Below are 24,208 nucleotides of genomic sequence, written 5' to 3' on the forward strand. Positions count from 1 at the left end.
TTGTTAATGTATATCTTCGAATCATTTTTTTAAAGATTTTAAAATAAGAAATTATTCTTTAAGAAAGTCAAATATTTTGATTTTCAATACATTGATTTCACAAAATTTCATAAAAGTTATCATTTAAAGTTTTTGAAGAGTGTCCCACAAACATTCGTTAATATTTCCCTTATTTGTTTTGTTGGTTATGTTAGGTGTGTTGTACTATCATATGTAAGGTTCAACCAATACACCAATATGAGGAGGAAGGAGGATTGTTGTAGGATCGAGCCTACACTATATTTTACTCCCTCCGATCTCAATTATAAGAAAAATAGTTTTTTAATAATAATTGAATAATTAATGCATCTGATCTATGATATAAATCAAATATTTATTTTATTAAATAAAGTTAAAAAAGTAATACTTATTTATGATAGTGGTCGAAGATAGTAATAGTGTTAACCACTACACTATCAATATGACGAGATAATCAATTTAATTCATTTGTTAAAATATGTTTTACGAGCATATAAAAGGAGAATATTTGTTTTTGTGAACATATCTCAATTGATAAGAATATCACATAATGTATGCTGGAGCCGAGGTTCAAATTCAGATTCTCCACTTATTCAACTTATTCATATTAAGAATGAATTTCTCTAATCACCATATTAGTTGACAAAAAAAATATATTTTTTCACTTATAAAAGATAAGAAGAAAATAACTTGACACCAATTGTAACGAGAGAAAAATGAAAATTAATTCATGCCTTCAATGGCCACAGACTCGCTCCACCTATGAATATCCGCTATACATTAAAGTCAAATTTGGACAGGAAGATAAACTCAAATTGAGGAACCATTTAAGGCATAAACTTGTCTTTTTGTTTATTCCCTATTTTTTTTAATAATAACGATATTTGTATAACTATTTTATGATAATTTTAGAATATTTTTTTAATTAGTCAAAAATAATAAAGAGGAAAAGAAACAAATATAGTAAAAACATAATGTCAGGATGAGAGAAAATTATCCAAAAATTATCATAAAACGATTATACTAAAATATCATTTCTTTTTTGTAAATAAAAAATAATTGCGAAGGAGAAATATTTATTACTTAAAGTGTGATATTGAAAGTTTGAACCTGGCAACGTCGGGGCGGCCCAGAATTTGTCTTATCGGTTGATTGGTTCTAATGACGATAATATGTGCCAAGAAGTATTGTCTTAACCTTCGAGCCGTCCCAAATTGAGATTATAAGGCTGAGTTCTTGCTACTGAATTAACATTTCATGGACTAATTATTCGGTTGTTCATATCACATTTGAAAGAAGGAAAAAAAATTGTCTCAAAATATAATCACTTTTAATTTTCAATGAAACTTTAATTTTTTATTTATCAATATCAATTGTACCCTCTAATTAATGTGCCTTTCTCTCAAGATATTATTTTTCATTTTACATTTACCAACAAAAATACATCAATAATTAACATGAATAATTCAACAAAGTCACCACTTCCTTTCATTCATTTACCATCTTATTTTATATTGTGTAAAATGATTGAAATGGGACAAAATATAGTGACACAATTTATGAAGAAAAAAGAACCCAACTATTTACCCCTCAATCAATCCAATCTTGAGCTTCAGCCTCCGCACCACCGTCGATCCTCTTCTCTATCAGGCGGTCCTCCTGTTGCTGATCTAGTTTTCACAGGTTGTGTTTTCGTTACGCAGCCGTGATCTTGGTCGTGACGGATCTGGCTCTCGCCTACGCTGATGGGATGAGGGTCGATTTTGTGTTGCCGGTTTTTGTGTCACCGGATCCTTGCCGCCGGCAGGCTTCTTGTCCTCTTGGGTATCTGGTTCTGTTTTTGCTTTTATTTTCGTTTGTTTTTACTTTTGTGGTTGTTACAGGAAGATGAAGATGGCTGGTGGTATAGTTGTGATCCTATGTTTCTGTTTGATAATCTTAAATTTGGTTTATAAATTTAGGATCTGGTTCTATAGTCTAACTCTGCTCGAAAGAGCTAGGTGCGTAGATACTCCGTGTTGACGGTAGTTATCGTTTATCGTACCTTTAGACTTTATCTGCCGCGGTTGCTTTTCGCGCCATTGGTGGACTGTGATGACTTTTCGTCGGTTGTTCATCCCATGATCTGGACTTCGACTAAAGTTTCAAGACCTATGCGACTCCGTCTTTGGTTCGTGTTTGGTTGGATTGGCCTGAAAGGGCGTTTAACTTGCTTCATCTAGAAGGGAGTTGTGGACCTTGGATCGTTTCTGTGTTGGCAGACGATTCATACGCCTTCTCAAAAGCTCTGAATGCTCACTCTGCGTGTTTTTTGCAATTCGGTTTCATGCTCACACGTGGGTTCGCTGGATTGTCCGTGGTTGTGATTGTTTAGGGTTGTTTCTTTTATACCACTTTTGTACCTTATTGTTGTATCACCTGTTTCAGGTTGTTTTGTGGTTTATTGGGTCAGGTACATGCCCCCCAATCTTGTACTTCCTGGTTTCTCTTTTTAATTTATTTTCCTTTTGGCTTAAAAAAAAAAAAAAAATCCAATCTTGAGGTCGTGGTTGATCACAAAAGTTGCAAAAAATACAAAAATGAAAAACTAGTATTAAATGCAAGCGTAATTTCCGTTGGTGTATTTGGTTGCTTTATGCCTACATGAATGCCCTACAAGAGCAACACACATAACAAACCAAACTAATAATGCATTGGGGCCCTTAAGTATAAGGTTATCAATTTGATACTTGCTCCATATGTATAAAATAACATTTGTCAGAGAAATATATTCTCTAATGATCCTTTAAAGACTACTCCAAGTCAAGCACGCTTAACTGTGGAGTTCTTATGGAATGGGCTACCAAAAAGAAGATGCATCTTGTTGATATAGGTAGTACGAAACAATTCTTATAAGCCTTCCTTCAACCATGTAGTCCCGTACCTACACGGCCTCAGGATCCCTCTCATTCCGATGTGATTCGGTTCCTCTATAAGCTGTCGGGAGTCGCTCATTGTCGTACCTTGTGCACCGGCGATCACTCCCCTGCCCTCGTCAGCAGTGGGTGTTACAGACTAAATCGAAAACGTTTACAAACTTAAATGACTTATGTATAACTAAAATAACTTAAAGGACCATGATGTAATTTAAAGGACATATGCAAATTTGTCTGCTTCTTGCTATCCTTCGAAAACCATTTTGATTTTATATCTCTTATTGGCTCAATGCAACTCGAAAATGACTTACTATTGTTTTTCACATGCGATTCTGGAATGTGTTTTTTTGGTAGAGTCTAAGTGTGTGAAGGGGTGTGATATAGCCTTATATAAGCTTCCTTCCTACCATGTCATACCTGAAAATTGCTGTTCAGACTTCAAGATGTTTCTAATAACACATGGAAAGTACGAAATTGACCCCATCGGTAGTTAACTACCGTTTGCCAAACCGGCAGCAGTTAACTACCGCTGGCCTCAACGGTAGTTAACTACCGATGCGATCTGGGAATAAAGAAGAACAGAAACTTCATTTTCTGTTTACAGAAACATAAACCAAACACTCACAAATTTAATCCAAAATCACCAAAACTTCAATTGCACGAAAATCATCCAAATTTCTTCAAGCAAATCACAAGTAAGTCATCTTAATCCTATTTACATGCAATGTAGGTTGTTTAGGGTGTTATTTTGATAATTTTAGCAAAATGTTAGTGTTTAGGTTAGGTTTAAAAATTGCATATTATGATAGAATTTTATGCTATAATGTATGGTTATTGCTATCATTGTTATTTAGAGTAGGTTTAGGTATAATGTAGTTGTTTAGATGTTCAAATAACACTAATCGTGCTACTATTTAGAATGCACTTAAGGTGTTTGATGAAATGCCTAGGTGATATAATTTTGCTTTTTTTGTGTAATTTTTTTGCAAATATGTTAAATTTTATAATGTTTATATGTTATAATGATTCTAAGCTTGAATTTTTTACATTTTTTGGCAAGTTTGAAGAATTACATAATGTTATACGTTACATAAAATATGATGAATGTATATATGTTATATTAAGTTTGATGAATGCATTTGCTCAAAATGTTATACTTGCATTTTGGTGTTGTGTATAATGTGAGTGTTAGATCCATAGTTCCATGCCTTAGGTTGTGTTACCTTAAAAGTGTATAGTTTTTAGGAAATGGCTAAATACATTGCCCACTTATTTATGTTATTTTTAATTCCTTTTAGTACAGATATGGCTGGGGAGGAGGATGAGCAGTAGCGGCTTTATAGAGAGGCCATGATGCGCAAAGGTAAACAGGCGACTACCGCTCGGAAAGAGCTGGAGGAGATACTTTATGAGGAGCACCTGACAGAGGCTAGACAACTGCATGACCCACAGACGAGGGAGGAGATGCTGGAGAGAGATAGGAGGAGGAGTTGGTGTGTGAGGAGTTTTCTTTTATATCTCGTCGTTAGTGCGCTGTTCACTAACAAAAGGAACAGACACATCGACTTGATATATCTTGATTGTATGACAGACTTGAATGTGATTGGGAAGTGGTCATGGGGAGGGATGACCTTAGCTTACCAATATGATTATCTTGATGATTCTATTCATCCGAGTAACAAGACGATGGCTGGTTGTGTGACCATTCTTATGGTAATAATTTAATATTTATCTTCATTTATTTATGAATTTATTTTATAGTTTTTATCATCAGGTTAGATTATTTTTTTCCTAAGTTCGACTACATTTATTTTGGATTTTATTTTAATATTTTTGTGAAGTTTTTATATTGTATTTATCATTTTGTTATATTTATTTAATATTTAACTCGAATGTTCATTTGTGTATTATTTTTTTGTTGCAGGGATGAATTTTGGAGCATTTGCCAGGTCCATACCAAAGGAAGAAAACCAAGAGCTGGAAGTCGGAGAGACCATGTGCGGGGAGATAGCTTACTACCAGAGGGCATACAATTGTGCACATTACCGCCTACTCCTGGATCGCGTAGAGGTGGATGAAGTGAGGTGGTCTACATATGATGATCACAGAAAGATGCGCCCTTTTCAGCTTATTGTCACTTACTCGGGATGACTGATGTACGGGATGGAGAGGGTGCACCGTCATTTATCTGAGCGGGTTAAGAGGCAGTTTAGCTTTGTACAAGACATTCCCTGACATCCGTCAGATGTCCCTTAGATGCCTAAGGAGATGTTGGCTACTTTGTTGATAGACCCCAGTGCATGGTTCTACACTGATTGGGGACAGAGGTGTCAGAGAGTGTGGGAGCATCAGCATGGCTACATGGCTTGGTATGCCAAAGTCTCTCACCCTCGGATTATCCCACCTGATGAAGGATCTCCTCCCAGGCTGGCGATTCGGGAACAACTTATAGAGGAAGAGCATGCCAGAGAGTTGCCTGACACACTGACGATCATCAGGGATGTCGTGCAGATGGCTCATAATGTTGTGGCCATGAGCGCCGAGATGACTAAAGAGGAGCTGTTGCAGGAGATGATCCGGATTGGCAGTACTGGTCGCCCTGCCCTTACGTATGATGAGTCATAGATTAGTCTATTTTATTGCATTATTTAGTTTAGTTTTATTTAAGATTTGATTTTATTTTATTGCATTTTATTTCCTTTTTGAATATTTTACTTTAAATTGCCTTTTATTATATTTTAGGAACGAATATATGGTGGAAGGTGCCTTGGAGCAAAAGAAAGAGGACTGGAACAAATACAGTGCGAGAATACGAAGATACGAGACAAAAATATAATCCCACCAAGACAGAAGCTTGGCACGGCCCGTGCCAACATGTGGCACGGCCGTGCCCGTTCCAGAAACCTGTTTTGCTGCTTTTTCTTCGGGCCCAAGTTACCCTGTTGCAACTTTACTGTTTTACCCTTTTAGTTGCTTAGTTTCTAAGTCGATTGTAAAGCTATAAATAGAGTAGCTCTCCACCATAAACATTCACCTTTCCTTTGAATATTTTAAGTACAATTTCAATAAAGTCTTTATATCCTTTTACTTTCTTTTCTAGCAATTTACTTTATCGCATTCTCTCTTCTAGGGATGGCAATGGGTACCCAATGGGCAGGGTACTATAGTACCCATCCCCATACCCGCGTTTGTAAAAAATGCCCGTACCCGTGCCCGTACCCTCTTGGGCAACAACTTTAGTGCCCTTCCCCATACCCTATGGGCACCTAAGTGCCCATACCCGTACCCATTACCCGCACTTTAACTACGAAAAGACAATAAAAAAGCAAAACAATTGAAATAAAACTATGATCCAAAAAATTTCGAATCAACTCATAGAATAGTACGAATCGTAGTATTTAGCGAAATAAAAAAACATCCAAAATATCCCTCGAAAATTAAAATAAAAACATTCAAAATTCATATAAAAAAGTGCATACTAAAATAAACATAAAATTGATTTAAATCATCAATTTGTAGCTCCTGAGCCTATGTCCTCCATATCCTAGAAAGAAAGAAAAAACAGATACATTCCATTAGTTATACATTAAAAAGTTGCAGTTGCATGTTCAAGTTATAATAAATTGTTGCTAAAGTTTTTATATTATTTTACCTCATCTTCAGAATCAGAGTCTTGAAAAGTTTGCAAGCGCTTGTCCTTCACTTCTAAATATTGCATTGGTCCAATTATACCAATAGAAGCTATACCAAAAAATAATTAATAGTTAGGCTAAAAATAATTTCATTGAAAAAATATATAATTGTATTATTGATTACCTTTCTTTTCCTGCTTCATCCAACTTTGTGCACACATAAGCGCCTCCAAAGTATCCTCATGAAGCCTAGAACGATGAGGGCATAACAACCTACCACTTGTGCTAAAAGCAGATTCTGAAGCAACAGTTGAAACTGGGATGGCCAAAATATCCTTAGCAAGTTTTTGCAATGTGGGATACTTAATTCCATTTGTTTTCCACCATCCTAGTATATCAAATGCAGTATTTCTAGGTAGTAACTTCTCTTCCAAGTAGTTATCTAGCTCAGACTTTGATTGTATATCACTGGTATCATTGACAAACGAGTCATAACCACTAAGATAATTGTTACCATGAACATCATCAATATTTGAATCCTTGTCATTGGACTTTTCAGTTGAACCTTCAACCATTTCATTGATTTTAGCTTGATATTCTTCAAACAATGAAAAGCATAATTGCTTGATGCTGCTAATTTCATTTGAAGATGCACTTCCATAAAGCAAAGGATAGAAGTATTCTAATAACTTCATTTTATATCTTGGATCCAAAACAATGGCAATTCCCATAATTCCATGAATAACAGACCAATATTTGTCAAACTTAACAATCATTTTTGAAGCCATATTTCTAATAGATTCAATTGAGCAAGTCTCCCACTTCTTCAAAGATAGTTTTATTTCACAAACTAAAGGAAAAAATATGTTTGTTGTGGGATATTGTGTATCTGAAAACATCTCAGTTACACGATTAAATACTTCCAATCTAGAACAAATTTCTTTTGCAGTTTCCCACTCAGCTGTTGTAGGCAAAGATGTATACAAGTGATCTTTTGTTCTTAAACGAATAAAAACATCTTTATAAGCCAATGCAACAATAAGCATGTGATAAGTAGAATTCCATCTGGTTTTGCAATCAAGAATGAGTTTCTTTGTGATTGTAACTTTTATTTGGCGTGCTGCTTCTCTAAAACCTTGTTCTCTCTTAGGCGTGGCTGTCCAAAAAGCCACACTATTCCTAACTTTCTCAATACCATCTCCAAGAACACTCAAACCATCTTGAGCAATTATGTTTAAAATATGAGCACAACACCTCATATGAAACAACTGACCATCAAGCATAAGAGTAGAACAGTCAAGCTTGTTTAATAGCATACCAATAGCACAATCATTAGTGTTACAGTTATCCAAAGTGATGGTTGACAACTTTCTATCAATATTCCAATCTATCACGCATTTAAACAACTTGTCTGAAATAACTTCGGCTGTACGTGGACATTCTACATACACAAACCTATCATGCAAGATATTTATTAGATATGAAGACAATGCAAATTCTATATGTAAGGTAATGTTAACAAATTTCAAGTAAATATCATACCTTAAAATGCGACTTTGCATACTCCAATCATCACCAATGTAGTGAGCTGTAATGACCATATACCCTTTCTTTTGGTTGCTAGCTGTCCACATATCTGATGTTAAAGCAATCTTACTCTCAATCTTGTCTAGGAGTCCCATGGTCTTCAACTTTTCATTTTCATAGATTTTGATAATATCACTTTTAACTGTGTTTCGACTAGGAACCTTGAACAAAGGTTGCAGACCTTCTGAATATGCTCTAAATCCCAAATGATCAACTATTGAAAGTGGATACTCATGAATTATAATCATACTAGCAAGGTCTTTTCTTGACTTTTCAGGATCAAAGTGATAGTTACTCAAATAAGAAGATGACCCGTCTGTTTTCTTTTGTTCTCTCAACAAGATTGCTTGTCTTATATCCCTATACGGTTTTCTATTACAAGACATATAATGTTTCTTCAAATGACTAGTTCCATCGGTTCTTCTACCTGTCAAAGCTTTGTTGCAATAATTGCAGATAGCTTTTTCCTCCCCCTTAATTGTTTTTCTTTTGAAATGGTCCCAAACATCAGATGTCTTTTTTCTCTTGCCCTCATTAGTCAATTCACATGCATCAACATCATCATCAGTAAGAGGAGGAATAACGTCAGTTGGGGATTGAGATTGATCTCTGTCAGAATTGTCCACATTATCACTAGGAGTGATTCCAGGTTGTGTGAGAGAAGGGGAACTTTCAGAATCGTTTGATTGAATCATTCCACTCCCAGATTCCATCTAGAAACAATACAATTGTTAATAAGTGGTACTTTGTTTAGAATCACACTAATGAAAAAAATAATGTAATATTAAGTATTATAAGGAAAAATTATTTGAGTAGCCACCACAACTTGAAACATATACAAATAAAAAATTCAAAGCAATTGTTAACAAATAAAAAAGTTCAAAGAAAACCATGCACTACGTCCACCCCAAATATGAGACATTAACCTATACCATGCAGTGGCACTTGGTAAACTATATCCAAACATGTTTCAATTATAGTATATGGAGTAAATTGTTTATTCTTTTGCATTTAAATTAAAAAAAAACTACATATATAAGTGCCACCATAATCAGCCAAAAAATAATCATGATCCTTTGGGAGAGTATAGACTATAGACATGTTTTTTCTTTATTACTTTTGGTGAGATTACTGAGATTAGAATGTGAGGTTTCATTCAATACCTAATCTCTCGAGTATTATGTCCCAAACACGTAACTGTCCCTACCAAAATTGCAAACGCAGTAGGCACCTGACTATGTCTGTTTTTTCAAACTATAAAAAAAACAAGAGAAAATCAAATCAGCCATTGAGTCACGACTGAATGGCTTAAGAAGTGTTTTCCTTCCCACTCACAAAAGTGAATTGAAAATTTCCAATGTTAGTTTGATTATATTAAAAACAACACAAAAGTGTAATATTGATTTTATATCAATCAACATAGAAAAAAACTGAAATAGGATGGAAAACAATATGAGAAAAAAACTGAAGTATGAGAAAAGTGTAAATACTATTTTATAAAAATATTGGATTGAATTTGGTAAAACATTTGGAAAAGAGAAAACAAAACAACGGGAAAGAAGATGTTACCTAGAAGTAGAAGAGAAGGATTAACAGAAAGCAACGAAAGGCACGCAGCAGCAGCAGCAAAGAATCAACGCAACAGAAGGCTAGGTTTAGGTTACTGTAATAAGCAATTTTTAGGTTTAGGTTTAAGCTTAAATAGTTAGGTAAATTAATTAATTAACATACATAATTTTTTTTTTTTTTTTTTTGAATATATAAATACATATATGCGGGTTGCGGGGCTGGGTAGTATAGTGCCCATACCCGTGCCTGTACCCTTTTAAGTTTGCGGGTAATTACCCGGACCCATGCCCATGCCCATACCCATAAAAACGGGGTTTTACCCTACCCATTGCGGGTTTTTTTTGCGGGTATCCATCGGGCCTGGGTCCAATTGCCATCCCTACGTGCCAACATGTGGCACGGCCGTGCCCGTTCCAGAAACCTGTTTTGCTGCTTTTTCTTCGGGCCCAAGTTACCCTGTTGCAGCTTTACTGTTTTACCCTTTTCGTTGCTTAGTTTCTAAGTCGATTGTAAAGCTATAAATAGAGTAGCTCTCCACCATAAACATTCACCTTTCCTTTGAATATTTTAAGTACAATTTCAATAAAGTCTTTATATCCTTTTACTTTCTTTTCTAGCAATTTACTTTATCGCATTCTCTCTTCTTCCCCCATGTCTACGATGAACATGAGTGAGTAGACTTCTTTGTCTTGGGATTGTTGGATAAGTCTAATGACGTAATCCGGATCAAGCCAAGCCTTAAACCCTAATTATATGTTACCTTAATTCCTAATCTAAATTCACCGTTTTAACATGAATTAATTATTATCAAACTGTGGAAGCAAACGCGGAGGGTTTGATAATTGTTAATTCATCATCACAGATATCAATTCATAAAGCGAACGCGGAGCTTTGATATCCGAACAAGTGAATTTAGACAAGGTTTGCGAAACATGAGAATAGTCTAGCAAACCTTGGGACACATAAAGTTTCGATCTTCAAGGGTCCCAAAGGCAATCACCCATGAGAATAGGTGTGGTTGTTGGAGGGATACACTCACTGACTTCGAGAGAAGCTGTGATATGCTAAAGAGAAACTTGTCCTTAGAAATTAAGATTAACATAGAATTATAAAGTTTAAGGCTTGCTTGTGAAAAGATTCGTTATTATGATGAACCAATGATCCCAAGGCTCTTTATTATTATTGTTATTTACTTTCAAACAACTGCACTCTCAAACTTCTTATTTCTTTCTCCTCTGATCATTTTCTAAAAGTTAATTAGATTGAACAACTCCCTAGCGGAACGATACTCTACTTACTACTATTACTTCGATAGGCCGTGCACTTGCGGTTTGGCCCTATCAAGTTTTTGGCGCCGTTACCGGGGAGTTAACTAATTTGATTAACTTTTTCTTAGTGATTAGAATTCTCTCTTCTTCTTTCTCTTTTCTTTTTCTTTTTATTTTTAACTTTTTGTTTTTCTGTTATCGTTAACTTCTTGGGTTCTCAATTTTTTATGCGAAAAACCAGGAATCGAGTTGTAATAATCAACGAGATCAAAAGGTATTTGCATAAACGAAAGAGAGACGCACGAAATAATACCGCCATGGCCAATCGCTCTCTCAATGAGTATGCAACGCCGTCTATGGCTGAGCCACAAGCTGTTATTGTGTACCCAACGGTTGAGGATGACAACTTTGAAATAAAGCCTGCCCTACTTAACTTGGTGCAGCAAAACCAATTCTCGGGATCCCCCACCGAGGATCCCAATCTTCACATATCCGTTTTTCTACGAATTAGTGGAACCATGAAGGAGAACTAAGAGGCCGTAAGACTTCATCTCTTTCCCTTTTCCTTAAGGGATAGAGCTAGCGCTTGGTTCCATTCCCTCGAAGTCGGTTCCATTACTTCATGGGATCAGATGAGGCAAGCATTCCTTGCCCGATTCTTTCCACCATCTAAAACCGCTAAACTTAGAGACCAAATCACACGGTTCAACCAAAAAGATGGGGAATCTCTCTATGAGGCGTGGGAGCGTTTCAAAGAAATGCTAAGACTTTGTCCCCACCATGGCCTAGAGAAGTGGCTTATAGTCCACACTTTTTATAATGGCTTATCTTATACCACTAAGATGTCTGTTGATGCAGCTGCAGGTGGAGCACTTATGAACAAGAACTATACGGAGGCATATGCCTTGATTGAAGACATGGCTCAAAATCATTACAAATGGACCGACGAGAGAGCCATCACTAGTTCTTCATCCTCCAAAAAGGAGGCAGGTATGTACGAAGTCTCTAACTATGACCACCTTGCTTCTAAAATTGATACACTAACTGAAAAACTTGAAAAACTCAATGGTAGTGCTATCAATTCTGCTTCTACTCCTTCTTGTGAAATTTGTGGTATAGCTGGTCATGCTGGTGTTGATTGCCAACTAGGTAGTGCTATTAACGGTGTTGAGCAAATGAATTATGCTCAATACAACCAAGGGATGAGACAAAATCAAAAATTTTATAAAAACCAAAATCCCTATGGACAAGTAGCACCATCCGGTTATGCAAACAACCAGAGATTCACTCAGAAATCCAATTTGGAAATTTTGTTGGAAAATTCCATTGCCAACCAAAATAAACAACTTCAAGAACTTAAAAACCAAACCGGATTTCTGAATGATTCTCTTTCCAAGCTCAATACCAAAGTTGATTCTATTGCTACTCACTCTAAAATGCTTGAAACTCAAATCGCCCAAATAGCCCAACAAGTGGCTACCTCTTCCCAAACACCGGGAGTCTTTCCTGGTCAAACCGAAGCCAATCCCAAAGCCCAAGTTAATGTCATATCTTTTGGGGGTAGTAAGTTAGGAGAAACTTTTGCTAAGGTTAAAAACATTGGGAAGGAAAGTGTCAAGCCTTTAGGTGATAAAATTGTGATAGAAGAAGCAAAACCGCTTGAAGAAAACAAAACTCCATCCCCCTTAAATCCTAATAAGCTTAAACTAGAGAGTAAGTTTGAAAAATTTGTCAACATACTTAGGAAGATTTGCATTAAACTTCCTTTTGCAGAAGCTTTGTCTAGGATGCCTCTATATGCCAAGTTTTTAAAGGAAATTTTTTCAAAGAAAAGGCCTATTGAGCATAGTGAGACAATAGCCTTGGCTAAGGACATTAGTGCAATCATTCAAGAGGCACCCCCTAAGCTTAGAGATCCAGGTAGCTTTGCCATACCATGTGAAATTGGGAATGAAACCATAAACAAAGCCTTATGTGACTTAGGAGCTAGTGTTAGTTTGCTGCCTTTGTCTCTTCTTAAAAGGATAGGGATAGGAAAATTGAAACCTACCGAAATAGAATTGAAGCTAGCTGATCGTTCTACCATGAAACTTGTAGGATTTGTCGAGGACATACCTGTTAAGATAGAAGGGATATACATCCCAACTGATTTTGTAGTTGTTGACATCTCAGAGGACGAAGACGTCCCTATAATCCTAGGTAGACCTTTCCTCGCCACTGCGGGAGCTCTTATAGATGTCAAGAACGGTAGGATAGTCTTTCAAGTGAGTGATAAGATGGTAGGATTTGAGTTGGACAACGTTATGAAAGGTCCCGCTCTTTATTCTTGTTGCATGCTTAACGATCATGTTGTGAAAGAATGTTTTATAGCGTCATCTACACAATATGATATCTTTGATCCATTCTAAGGACTATTTCTAACCGTCAAGCTAATGACATTAAAAGAGCGCTTCGTGGGAGGCAACCCACACATTTAATTGCTTTTGTTTTGTTTTTCTTTGTTTTAAGTTGTTTTGTAGGTAATTGTCGAAGTGTGAATAGAAAAAAAATCAAGAAATTGACAAATTTTGAAGTCCCCTTTACCAGAAGGTTGGCACGGCCCGTGCTGAGGTTGGCACGGCCGTGCCATGGTTTGTGAACAAAAAAAGGCCAGACCCACAGAATGTTGGCACGGCCCGTGCCCGACCTCTGGAGCACTATATCACCAATTTTTCTCTTCTTCTCCATTCATTCTCTAACACAAACCTCTCTCTACCTTCAAACTTCTCTCTAAAACCTCCATAACCTTCAAACCTCCAAACCTTCATATCTCCCTCAAATCTTCATCAATCTACTCAATTCTTTCATCAATCAATCACAAACTTCATTCTAAACATAAACCACCAATCAAAAACAACTTTCATCCACCCAAACCCATAATTCACCAAAACCCTAATCTTTCAAAACCTAACCCAAACACCACAAAACCTTAACCAATCTCCACATCTAAACCCACAAACCTTACTTAAACATCAACCCCAACCCTAAACCAATCCTTTCCACCAAAAATCTTCCCAAACCCTAAACCTTCAAACCAATTCAAACAAGGGTCAAATGGCTTCAAGAAAAAGTGGTAAGGAACCAACAAGCTCTTCCGGTCCTCCCTCAAAGAAGCAAGCACAAGTCAAGAATCATGGGATCAAGTTTAAAGACAACTTTCAAAGGGACAGATACACAACTCTTATCTCTAAAACCTTACATCCCTCACGATATCCTGATTCTTATGATTTGAATGTGCTAGGGCTTAGAGATGATGTTTTTAGGCTAATGGGTAGGTTAGATTGGACTAACATGTTAACACCTATGCGGGGTTATGAGAATTTCACTTATGAATTTTTGAGCTCTATTGTTTTTACCAAAGATAAGCTATATTTTGATAACCCTAACCATAGAGTTGTTTTCCGGTTAATGAATGTTGATTATAATATGTCTCTCCAGCACTTTTATGAAGCCTTAGGTTTTGTCAATGAGGGGTATATTCATGATCATTGGGATGATAGTCTAAAACCGGATAACTATGACCCAGCTGCCTTTTGGAAACGTATCACCGGCCTTGATGAATACGTCCCTAGGTCCAACAAAGCTAGCAACATTCACAACCCTGTACTTAGGTACCTTCAAAGGGTAATGGCTTGCACTATTTGGGGGCGAACCGAGCTAGGAAACACTAGAACCGATGATTTGTTCATGCTATGGGCAATGCTCTACAACCACCCCGTCAACACTGGTTTTTATTTGATTGATTACCTAGATTTCTTGGGTAATAGACCACCCGGAAGGGGAGACATAGTGGTGGGTGGCATCATTACATACATAGCTAGGTGTTTTGGTGTGAGTGAGGATGAGGGGATCAAACCAATTGAGGGAAATAATAGGCTTAACCGAGAAACCCTCATTGCTATGAATTTCATTAAACATTGTCCACCACTACACTACCAACTTAAGCTAAATGTGCCAATCATGTTTTTATTGCCTAACCCATCTCGGACTACCACCGAGGTGGAAGAAAATTGGTTGTATGTTGATGATGTGCAGGTTCTTGAATAACAAGATGATGAAGGAGAGGGTGCTGACTTGCACCATGATGTAGGAGAAGGTGCTAACTTGCACCAAGAGGGGCACCATGGCCATGAAACCAATGAACTTAATGAAGATCAAAGATGGGCATGGATTCACAATAAAGTTGAAAGAGTGAGCACCGAGCAACAAAGGCAAGGTGTTGAAATCATCGGACTAAGGGACGATGTTCAAAGGGGCAACCACTTAACTCAAGAAAATAACGAGATGCTCCGCCAGATGATGCAACATCTACAACTCCAAGGTCCTCATTATGGACCTCAATAGACATTGTGAGCTTTCCTCTTCCTCTCTTCCCTTCTCTCTTCTCTCTCTTCTACTACTCCTTCTTTCTTCTTCTTCTACTCCTTCTTCTCTTTTAATTTCTTTTTCTTTGAATCATTGAGGACAATGCTTCCCCTAAGTGTGGTGGGGGGGGGGGGGGGCTAATAAAGTGTCTAGAGTCGTAGTGTCCAAACTCCCTTGAACTTTATTCTTTTGTTTTGTTTTTATAGCAAGAGGCATGACTAGTAGCTTGTTTTTAATGTAAAATATGGCATAAATTTTTTTGTTTTGTCTCTTCTTTAAAGGTTGCTTCTTGTACATAAAAGTAGTTTCTTGTGTTTCTTGTGTTCTTGCTATACCCATGTCTTGTTTTATTGTGAAAATCTCCAATGAGAAAAGCACCCGGTTGCAATCTTTGAGCAAATGTATGAATATGTATTTTAAGGAACACGTTCTATCTTTAGTGTTAACTTAGACCCTTTAAAGTCTTAAAAGTAAAAGTAGTATAAGTTTGCGTGGGAAAATTAATCAATTGTGCCTTATTGTTATATTCTTAATCGTTAAAGTTAAATCGGGCGGGAGAATGGCACCAACATGTGGGGGAAAGGACAATCCCTAACTTCCTAATTGTGGTGGTGACTCCCTAATTTGAACTTAAAGTGAAACAAATTCATCAATGCTAGGGGGAAAGGACAATTACATCCAAAAAGACTTCCTACGCGGAGATGAAATAAAAGAAAATTTTGCAGCACTGCTTAGGGTGATTTTGAATCTAGGGGGAAAGGACAATTACATGCGAGAAGACTTCATACGAGGATAGATAGCCCCTAAGCATCTGCAGCCCCTTGTGCTTAATTGTTAAATCTAATTTAATTTTAATTTAAATTCCCATAACTCTTATATGAAATGAAGAAAGGACTTTTCTCGGTTACTTTAGCATTAAGGATAGAACCTATTCCTCATAATATCTGTCTTATACAGGAGCAAGAAAAGGGTTGGACCGCACACACACACTCACTTGAGACTTGATGTTGGGTAGAATAGGTTCATGAGGAATGTTTGAAATTGTAATTAGTGTACTTGAAGCAAAACCTTTCTTTAGAGACATGTGTTCTTAATATTGCCATGATTAATCTTTTGTTGCTGCTATGTCTATTGCCTTTTGCTTGAGGACAAGCAAAGATTCAAGTGTGGGGGAGTTTGATGAGTGATAGATTAATCTATTTTATTGCATTATTTAGTTTAGTTTTATTTAAGATTTGATTTTATTTTATTGCATTTTATTTCCTTTTTGAATATTTTACTTTAAATTGCTTTTTATTATATTTTAGGAACGAATATATGGTGGAAGGTGCCTTGGAGCAAAAGAAAGAGGACTGGAGCAAATACAGTGCGAGAATACGAAGATACGGGACAAAAATATAATCCCACCAAGACAGAAGCTTGGCACGGCCCGTGCCCGTTCAAGAAACCTGTTTTGCTGTTTTTTCTTCGGGCCCAAGTTACCCTGTTGCAGCTTTACTGTTTTACCCTCACTACAAGAAAAACTGCATTTTGCGACCTTTAAAATGGCAGATTGCGACTGTTAGAAGGGTCGCAGATGTACAATTGCGACCCTTCCCCAACAGTCACGGATGTTGGGGTCGCAAGTGTCTTTTGCGACCCTTCATAGAACAGCCGCACCAACTGCCGCAAAAGGCACTGCGACAGTTGCTAAGGGTCGCAAATGAGGAGATTCAAATGGATTTCAAGGGACTTGCGACAGTTGGTGAAGGGTCGCAGATGCATAAAATTTATTTATAAAAAAAACATTGCGACAGTTTGCAAGGGTCGCAGATGTTGAGTTAATTTAAAAAAAAAAAAATCAGTTTTTTCCTGAATTTTTAATAGAACTATTTACTAATAAAAAATATATAAAACTAAAATAATTCATAATAAAAAATATATAAAACTAAAATAATTCATAATAAAAAATATGAACAAATTCATAAACTAAAATATGAATTTTACATTCATATAAAATACAAACAAGTGATACAATAAGGTTTCTTGAGTTCCTAACATAAAAATTTAATCAATTATGTAGATGATATTTGGCGAGGAAGTTGTTTTGATCAACTAGAGATGAATAGACTCCAAAGAATGCTATGCTCTGTTTGGTGATTCTAAGTCTTCCGCCTAAAAATAAGTCAAAGATTATATAAGACACATCAATTAACAAAAATAAGTAATAATGTCACGCAAGTCATGATTCTAACTTATCGCGCAATTAAACTTATAATTACTTTCTGATATATCTGTCAAAAATAACCACTATGGAATTTTAGCTATTTCTTACAGAGAAGCTCACAAGATCAATTAATTGCATTCAATGTGAAACAAATAAATCATTACCCTTTCATTCAAAACACCAGTCTTGAGTTCAAGCAAAACTCCAGGGACTCCAGTATGGATGCTAGACCAGCATCTGAACCCTCCAAGCCTGTGCATTAAGAAAATCATTTACTACATTAGAATAGATTTGAGCCCACATATATGCATACCACCAATAGTAAATACCTTTGAAACTACGTTTGTAAGTTGACGAAATTAATATTCAATAGTAATGCAGAGGACAAATATTGAGTAAGGAATGAATCGAAAATATTTTATAACGGAATTTCATTTTAAAATGTATCAAAACTAACAGATTCAATAGTTTTGTTAGGCATTAGACAAGTTTCAGAAAAATCTATTTCATCCAAGAACAAGAACTTCCATCCCCTCCATATCAAACATCTATGGTAGCACTGGATTGTGCACCAGGAAAGAGACTTTCAGCACATGAACAATAATAGTATACTCACCACCAGCAGTATACTCAAGTGCAGCTGAAACTTGGCATATTGATGGAATTGCCGACGAATCCTGAGCACCGGCTCTTGCTATCCAAATAGCCGCACTTATTTCTGCATTTGTAACTGCTTCCTGTCCAGATGATCCACTGGACCCGATGGCCTCAAGCAGTGCCTGAACCAGAATATATGATAAATTTAAATATAAGTTGAAGTAGATCTTCATATATGAGATAGATTATTAATATATTCAAGCAAATGCCTCTAAAGCCATCAAAAGTTCCCCGTTCTCAAAAATGTATTAGGATTCATTTGATTTGCTAAAAAAGATAGGAATATAGCACAAAAAAATTTGCTTAGTATTATATTTAAAATTTGATCATGGGACAGAGCAAAACAAAGGATAAGGTATAGGAGAATGATCTAAAATATTTTTACTCACTAAACTACAGAAGCAACTCTTAAGTAAAAAATACACCGTTTTGCCCCTCACTCCCAAAACACTAACACAAAAACAATCCAAAACACACACACAATACCGCCGGATTTTTAAACAAGGTTAATTTTTGGTACACATATTTATACATTCTCAATTTTAATTCTTAATGGTATAACAACATCTATAAACTTTTATGAAACTCATAATTTGGTAGAACACGCGTGAATTGTAACCAATCAACAAGAGGGATAGAACGTGTGTATTAGAGAGAGTGTTGATAGCATTCTTTGTATGAGTTAAGAGCACTTATAGGTAGTTGCTAAACCTGCAAAGTCACTAGCTCTTAAGATGAAGGTGGGGTTTTAAGTTACTAATATGTATAATAACTTTGGAAATTTAGAAATAGTGATTAAAGTCATATGTTAACGGGTAATTGAAAATGTAAACAAATTTAGTGAAGGAACTCAATAATAAAAAAATTAGTGAAGTGAATGAAAGAAATATTGCACTTGCATTTAAAAGAGGGTGACTACAAGGTCTAGTTTTTGAACAAGAAAGCTCCACAAGGTCTATTTGCAAAATATCTCAGTCCAAGAAAGCTCCACAAAGTGATTCATAATTCATGTTCACCACTCTCGGGTACCTCAGCATGTATTGTTGTGTGACCAAAATATGGAACCAAATTAGAATGTAAACTAGAAGTAAAGTACCAAACAACACCTATATCAGATAAAGTAGCCACACAAAGTTCATTATGATCAGGCCAAATCAAGGATGAATTGTGCAAGTGCAGAGTTGGCATCTGACACATTTATGCATATAATGCACATTTATACATAAGCATATAATGAGCATTTATGTTATAAACACTTGCTTAGTCAAACAGGGCCCAAAGCTAACAACATCAAAATTCAATTTTCATTATGCTTACCTCAAAAGGTGTTAAATCAGTCTCCTCATTCAAGTTGTAAGAAGAATTTCCTGTTATCAATCTCAACAAAGGCTGAAAAGCAAAATAACTAGCCAACATTAGAGGCAATGAAGGGACTAGAGCTATATCATCATGTAATCATCAACACAAACCACAACAACTCATCAATAAGCAATGAAATTGAAATTAAAATATAATGAAATCAAAACTATAATAACACAACAACATTGCATTCCAAAGTTTAAACAGATTCAGCTATTAACTATCAAACAAAGTACATACTGTGAAAATGATACTTTTAACAATATTGGTCAAACCATTCTTGAACAAAAAGCTTAAACAGGTTCAGCTACTGTCGCAAATTTCAAAACACAACTTAAAATATAACAACGAAATAATCAAATAAGAAAGAATTTCACTAACCTGGCCATAAGCATGCAGAGTATCGACCAAATCCAATGAGAAATCGATCAAATTCAGTGACAGTCGAGCAAATCCATCTCTGCAAATCATGTTAACTTCTATCAAATCATGTTGTGTCAATATTCCAAATAACATCTTTTTAGTAAAATGAATTCTATAAGATCATACTTTCATGTAAAAATCAATTATCTTCTGTATAAGTTCTGTGAGATCATAAAATGAGACCTCTGCACTTTGTCAATAAACAAATTGAAATTGCAAACATTACTAAAAAGAAAAGAGTCCAGAAAATTTCTTATTCTTTGCATGCGGACAAGCACAAGTTGAACATCAAGGTAAAAAAAAGGCACAAAACAATCAACTATCAGAATCTAATCAAAGTAACATAAAAAAGCAAGCTATAGAAAGCTAAGGTTACAATAATGTTATTCTTAAAATCAACAGTTTTTATCTGACAGGAACCTTAAAAACAACTCAAATCAGTTCATGAAATGTTATTCTTTGTTAATATACCATAACACTACGAAATCGTTTTGCAGTCAATAACACACAAATATTCATTCCTTACATGAAAAACTTAACAACTTACATATTATATCAATTGAATACACATCAACAAAACATTTTGATCACTAAATTTTGAGTTCAAGTGTAGTCTGAACCATGCAAATGAAGCTCTCTGTATCAGATTCGTTACACTGTAATAAACACTTAACTCTCACTTTCAAGTTTCTACGAAAACTCAAAGTTCTAGCTACAGTAAACACGTCTTGAAACGCGGAATCAAATCCAATTGAAGCTTATAATGAAACATACTATAAATCAACCAATCTCTCTTCAGATCCTAAAATAAAGGGGCATAAATACAAACCCCAAGCTACTAAAAAAACTTCCCTCAATAAAACCACTTGGCACCGGTTTGTATTCACCGTAGAGTATCAGCCAGCGCGCGTTAACTAACTCTCACCTACAATGTATACCTCCCATATAACCACACATTGTTGAAAATCGATAAACGCACATTAACTGACTCTCAAACTACAATTTATAACCCACACATAACTACATGCCATAGAAAATCGGTCAACAAGTGTTAACTCTCAGCCCACAATTCATAGCTCTCACATGACCACGACGGCGGCACCCGACGGCGAATCAACATAACAGAGTTGATCTCAACCAATTTAAAATTGGTTAGACAACACTAACAAAGTTGAATCAACATCTAAAAGCAGAAAATTTTAAAAAATAAAATTCTTAAATAAACAAAAGGAGAAAAGAAATTATAACCTAGAAATGAAGAGATACAGCGAGTGGAAAAGGAACCCAGCTGTTGAAAAAGGAATAATCTGATAACCATAACAATTAATTAATGTAATAGTTGAAAAAACTAGCATAGATAGAAGTAGTAGCAAAATCATAATCGATAAGAAAAAAGAAGCTTTCGAACGTAAAAATTAAACTTTAAATGGGAAGAACTAAAATGAAGGAAGACGGTGCAGACTCACTGGATATGAGATTGAGGGTGAGGAACAGCAAGCTTCGATTGAGCCGGGGTTAGTGATGGTGAGATTGAGCCATGGGTTGGAGATTGAGATTCACGTTTGAATGGGGGAGAATGAGAAACGTGATGCTTTGGTGGGGGAGAGTGAGATTGTAGCTTTCAATTTGGGGGAAAGTGGATTGTGGGGGAGAGTGGTGGTTTCAGATTTGGGGAAAATGAAATTGATGAATGAAATTGGATTTTAGGGTTTTGAAGCTATGGGAGGAGACTCAAATTGCAGGAGCGGGAGTGTCAAAATACTAGATCTTTTCCCCGTGCTACCGCCCGGGACATTAAAAATGGAGAAGCTAAAAAAATTCTGATATTATTCATTACATAAAAAATAAAATAAATAAACATAAAAAGTATTTAAGGGCGTACAAATATTGGGTCACACATTTTCGAATATCTCCTTATAAACTACATTTGAAGTGGTGCTGATACATTTGAAGCTTAATAAACCAATAAACTACATTTTCGAATATAGTAGTAATAAAAAAGTAATAGTTATGTTAGCTGGTTTTGATAAAGGCATGACAGCAAACATGAAAAGAGAAAAACATGAAGCCAGCATAACAACTACAGCTGCTAGCCCAAAACAGCATCCAAAACTCAGCTACTCCTCAAACAGGCACGACACCAGTTTCAGAAGCAGTTTCAGACGTGAGTGAGTGAAGTCCTACAATAAAATTAAATAACAAAAACATAAGTGATTTGTACAAAACTGGAAACAACAACATCAAAGGATGGAAGACTTATATCTATCAAATCATGGTAGGCAAGCAGCACCTGGATTCCATTATTTGCCAAGGGATTCGATTGAATTTGAAAAAGAATGAGATGTGATTCATGTGATTCCATGGTATGGTATATATACACGTTCAGATTCATTCATCATGTATCATGGAAATGATACCTATATAAGATAAGAGAGTATTTGATTTTGAGTGCTTTTCATTGATGTACAGTAGCTTACATATATACATAAGAATACCTTACAGTAAATGGAAAGATAATTACTTCTATAGTTGACCGAGACTCTATTCTATGAATTAACATTATATCCTAGTAAATGACAGTAATACATACTAATTGAATCTCTATTATATATATTTGCGCTATTTTTTTTTAAAGTACACGTGACAACCTATTAGTGAGAGACTCATTTAATGTTTTTCTCATGTACACAAGACAGAATATCTCTCATCAAAGAATATTTCTTCTTATTTTTTTGTGATTAAAAACGTAAATGGTGACTGAAAAATGAATGGTTTAATGGCGTGTAAATGCTATTAATTAACTTTCATTGCATTTTTTAATTTGTTTCATAGTTAAACATGAAAAAATGAACATATTTTTTATCTTCTTCATTTCCATATGTTCCTTCCAAGCTTTAACACCATTCTTTTTTTCTCTTCAGGTTGTTAGGGAGCATATTTTAAATCACGATCATATTTTCAATCACAAAAATATGATATAGTAAAAATCAATTAGATGAAAATCATAGTCTCAAGTGTAACAAGGTAAGTGGATTCAAATATTTTATTTTCTTAGATTATTGACGGTGTCAACGTGTTAGTATTGGTTTGAAGCCCGTGTTTGTGTAAATGTTCATTGATGCGTGTTGATCGTTCTTGCATTAGTATTTGTGTACAGAAAGTTTTAACCACTATTTAATAGAGATTTGTTTATAATTTCCTATAAATATTACCTCAACCATAACCATTCCTCACATCATTTCAATATTCAGTTAAAGAATACAAAATTATTTCAAAACAATCATGTTTGTTCATTTATAATTTGTATCCATTTTTTTATAAAAAATATTTGTATTATTTTTCTTCATAGTGCTTATAAATAGTGTCTCATCCTTATTCTCTAAATATCACATATTTGTTTCTGGTTCTTGACTACTCTCAGATTGCAATTTATTTAAACCCATTATTTTATTTTTTTAATCCTCTTTCTATCTCTATATTTTTATAGTCTTTTTGCCAAAAAAATTGATCAACTTTTCTTCTTTAGCAACAGTTGAAATATATGGGTTGCTCTTCGACCAATTGTTCTTTGGTTTTGACTAGATTTTATTAATTTCTTATTTTTCCAGTTATGTGGATTCAATCAAAGATGAAGTGCAAGGCTGCAATAACTGAAGTTTGACTACATGGATTTGTAGAGTTCCTCTCAACAATAGAAAGGATCTGTAGAGTTGAATATTTTACAAAACTAATAAAAGTTGTAAAAAAAAATTACATTGAGTTGTATATTTTAATCAAGCTTTATATTTTTAGAGTTGTATATATTAAAAATTTGATTAAAGTGTCTGATGTTATATGAATTTTAAGTAGTTTTATCTGCATTGAGATTGTAAAAATGCTAGCAGTAATATTGACGAGTTATGATTGTTCGAATATAAACCAATCTTTATTATAAACATTTGCCTTCCTTTAAATCAAGAGTACATGTGACATCTTCACATTCTTCATCTCATTTAATGTTTTTTTATCATCCAATCAAATTGAATCATGACTCATTTCTCGTGACGCATAATCACGACATCTAACTCTAAATGAATATTCCAGTTAATGTAATTAATGGCTTCCTTTTGCAACTAATTACTAACATTTATCATTACAAAATCATTAATTTATTTTTTAATGATATTACAT

General features: G+C 35.2%; 1 protein-coding gene, 2 long non-coding RNA genes and 1 other non-coding gene across 6 annotated transcripts; 2 read left to right on the forward strand and 2 right to left on the reverse strand.

Moving 5' to 3' along the window:
* Positions 1-1,588: 1,588 nt before the first annotated feature.
* Positions 1,589-2,492, forward strand: LOC146938201 (uncharacterized). The gene is made up of 2 exons (XR_015031137.1): positions 1,589-1,842; positions 1,980-2,492. It is a non-coding gene; the product is annotated as an uncharacterized LOC146938201 (long non-coding RNA).
* A 9,177-nt stretch (positions 2,493-11,669) lies between these two features.
* On the reverse strand, positions 11,670-11,776 carry LOC146938202 (small nucleolar RNA R71). Its single transcript, XR_015033629.1, has one exon. It is a non-coding gene; the product is annotated as a small nucleolar RNA R71 (small nucleolar RNA).
* A 5,581-nt stretch (positions 11,777-17,357) lies between these two features.
* On the reverse strand, positions 17,358-20,274 carry LOC146938203 (AUGMIN subunit 5-like). 3 transcript variants are annotated; one of them, XR_015031136.1, is made up of 5 exons: positions 19,997-20,136; positions 19,156-19,645; positions 18,216-18,378; positions 17,764-17,851; positions 17,358-17,547 (listed from the first exon to the last, which is right to left on the reverse strand). XR_015031136.1 is itself a non-coding variant. In XM_085752189.1 (5 exons), the coding sequence occupies exons 1-4, from the start codon at positions 20,129-20,131 to the stop codon at positions 17,772-17,774; spliced, it is 435 nt and encodes a 144-aa protein (XP_085608315.1). In that variant the 5' UTR covers positions 20,132-20,274; the 3' UTR covers positions 17,358-17,547; positions 17,764-17,771. The 3 variants fall into 3 exon arrangements, 2 of the variants coding, with proteins under 2 accessions (XP_085608315.1, XP_085608314.1); XM_085752189.1 differs by having other exon boundaries at positions 17,764-17,836; positions 19,574-19,645; positions 19,997-20,274; XM_085752188.1 differs by having other exon boundaries at positions 19,574-19,645; positions 19,997-20,271.
* Positions 20,275-22,705: 2,431 nt separating this feature from the next.
* LOC146938204 (uncharacterized) lies at positions 22,706-23,931 on the forward strand. The gene is made up of 2 exons (XR_015031138.1): positions 22,706-23,062; positions 23,647-23,931. It is a non-coding gene; the product is annotated as an uncharacterized LOC146938204 (long non-coding RNA).
* Positions 23,932-24,208: the final 277 nt, after the last annotated feature.

Source organism: Medicago sativa, chromosome 3 (genome assembly GCF_051527215.1).
Source record: "Medicago sativa cultivar Bolivia chromosome 3, Bolivia_mono, whole genome shotgun sequence".
Classification (NCBI taxonomy): Eukaryota; Viridiplantae; Streptophyta; class Magnoliopsida; order Fabales; family Fabaceae; genus Medicago; species Medicago sativa.

What these genes read in the sequence shown, in the direction of transcription:
- LOC146938203 (XM_085752188.1), bottom strand. Translation starts at nt 20,131, where the DNA reads ATGTTATTTGGAATATTGACACAACATGATTTGATAGAAGTTAACATG. An exon ending in CTCTGCATGCTTATGGCCAG is followed by an intron (nt 19,646 to 19,996) that starts GTTAGTGAAATT and finishes TTTGCTTTTCAG; the next exon opens with CCTTTGTTGAGATTGATAAC. An exon ending in CTGATTTAACACCTTTTGAG is followed by an intron (nt 18,379 to 19,573) that starts GTAAGCATAATG and finishes ATTCTGGTTCAG; the next exon opens with GCACTGCTTGAGGCCATCGG.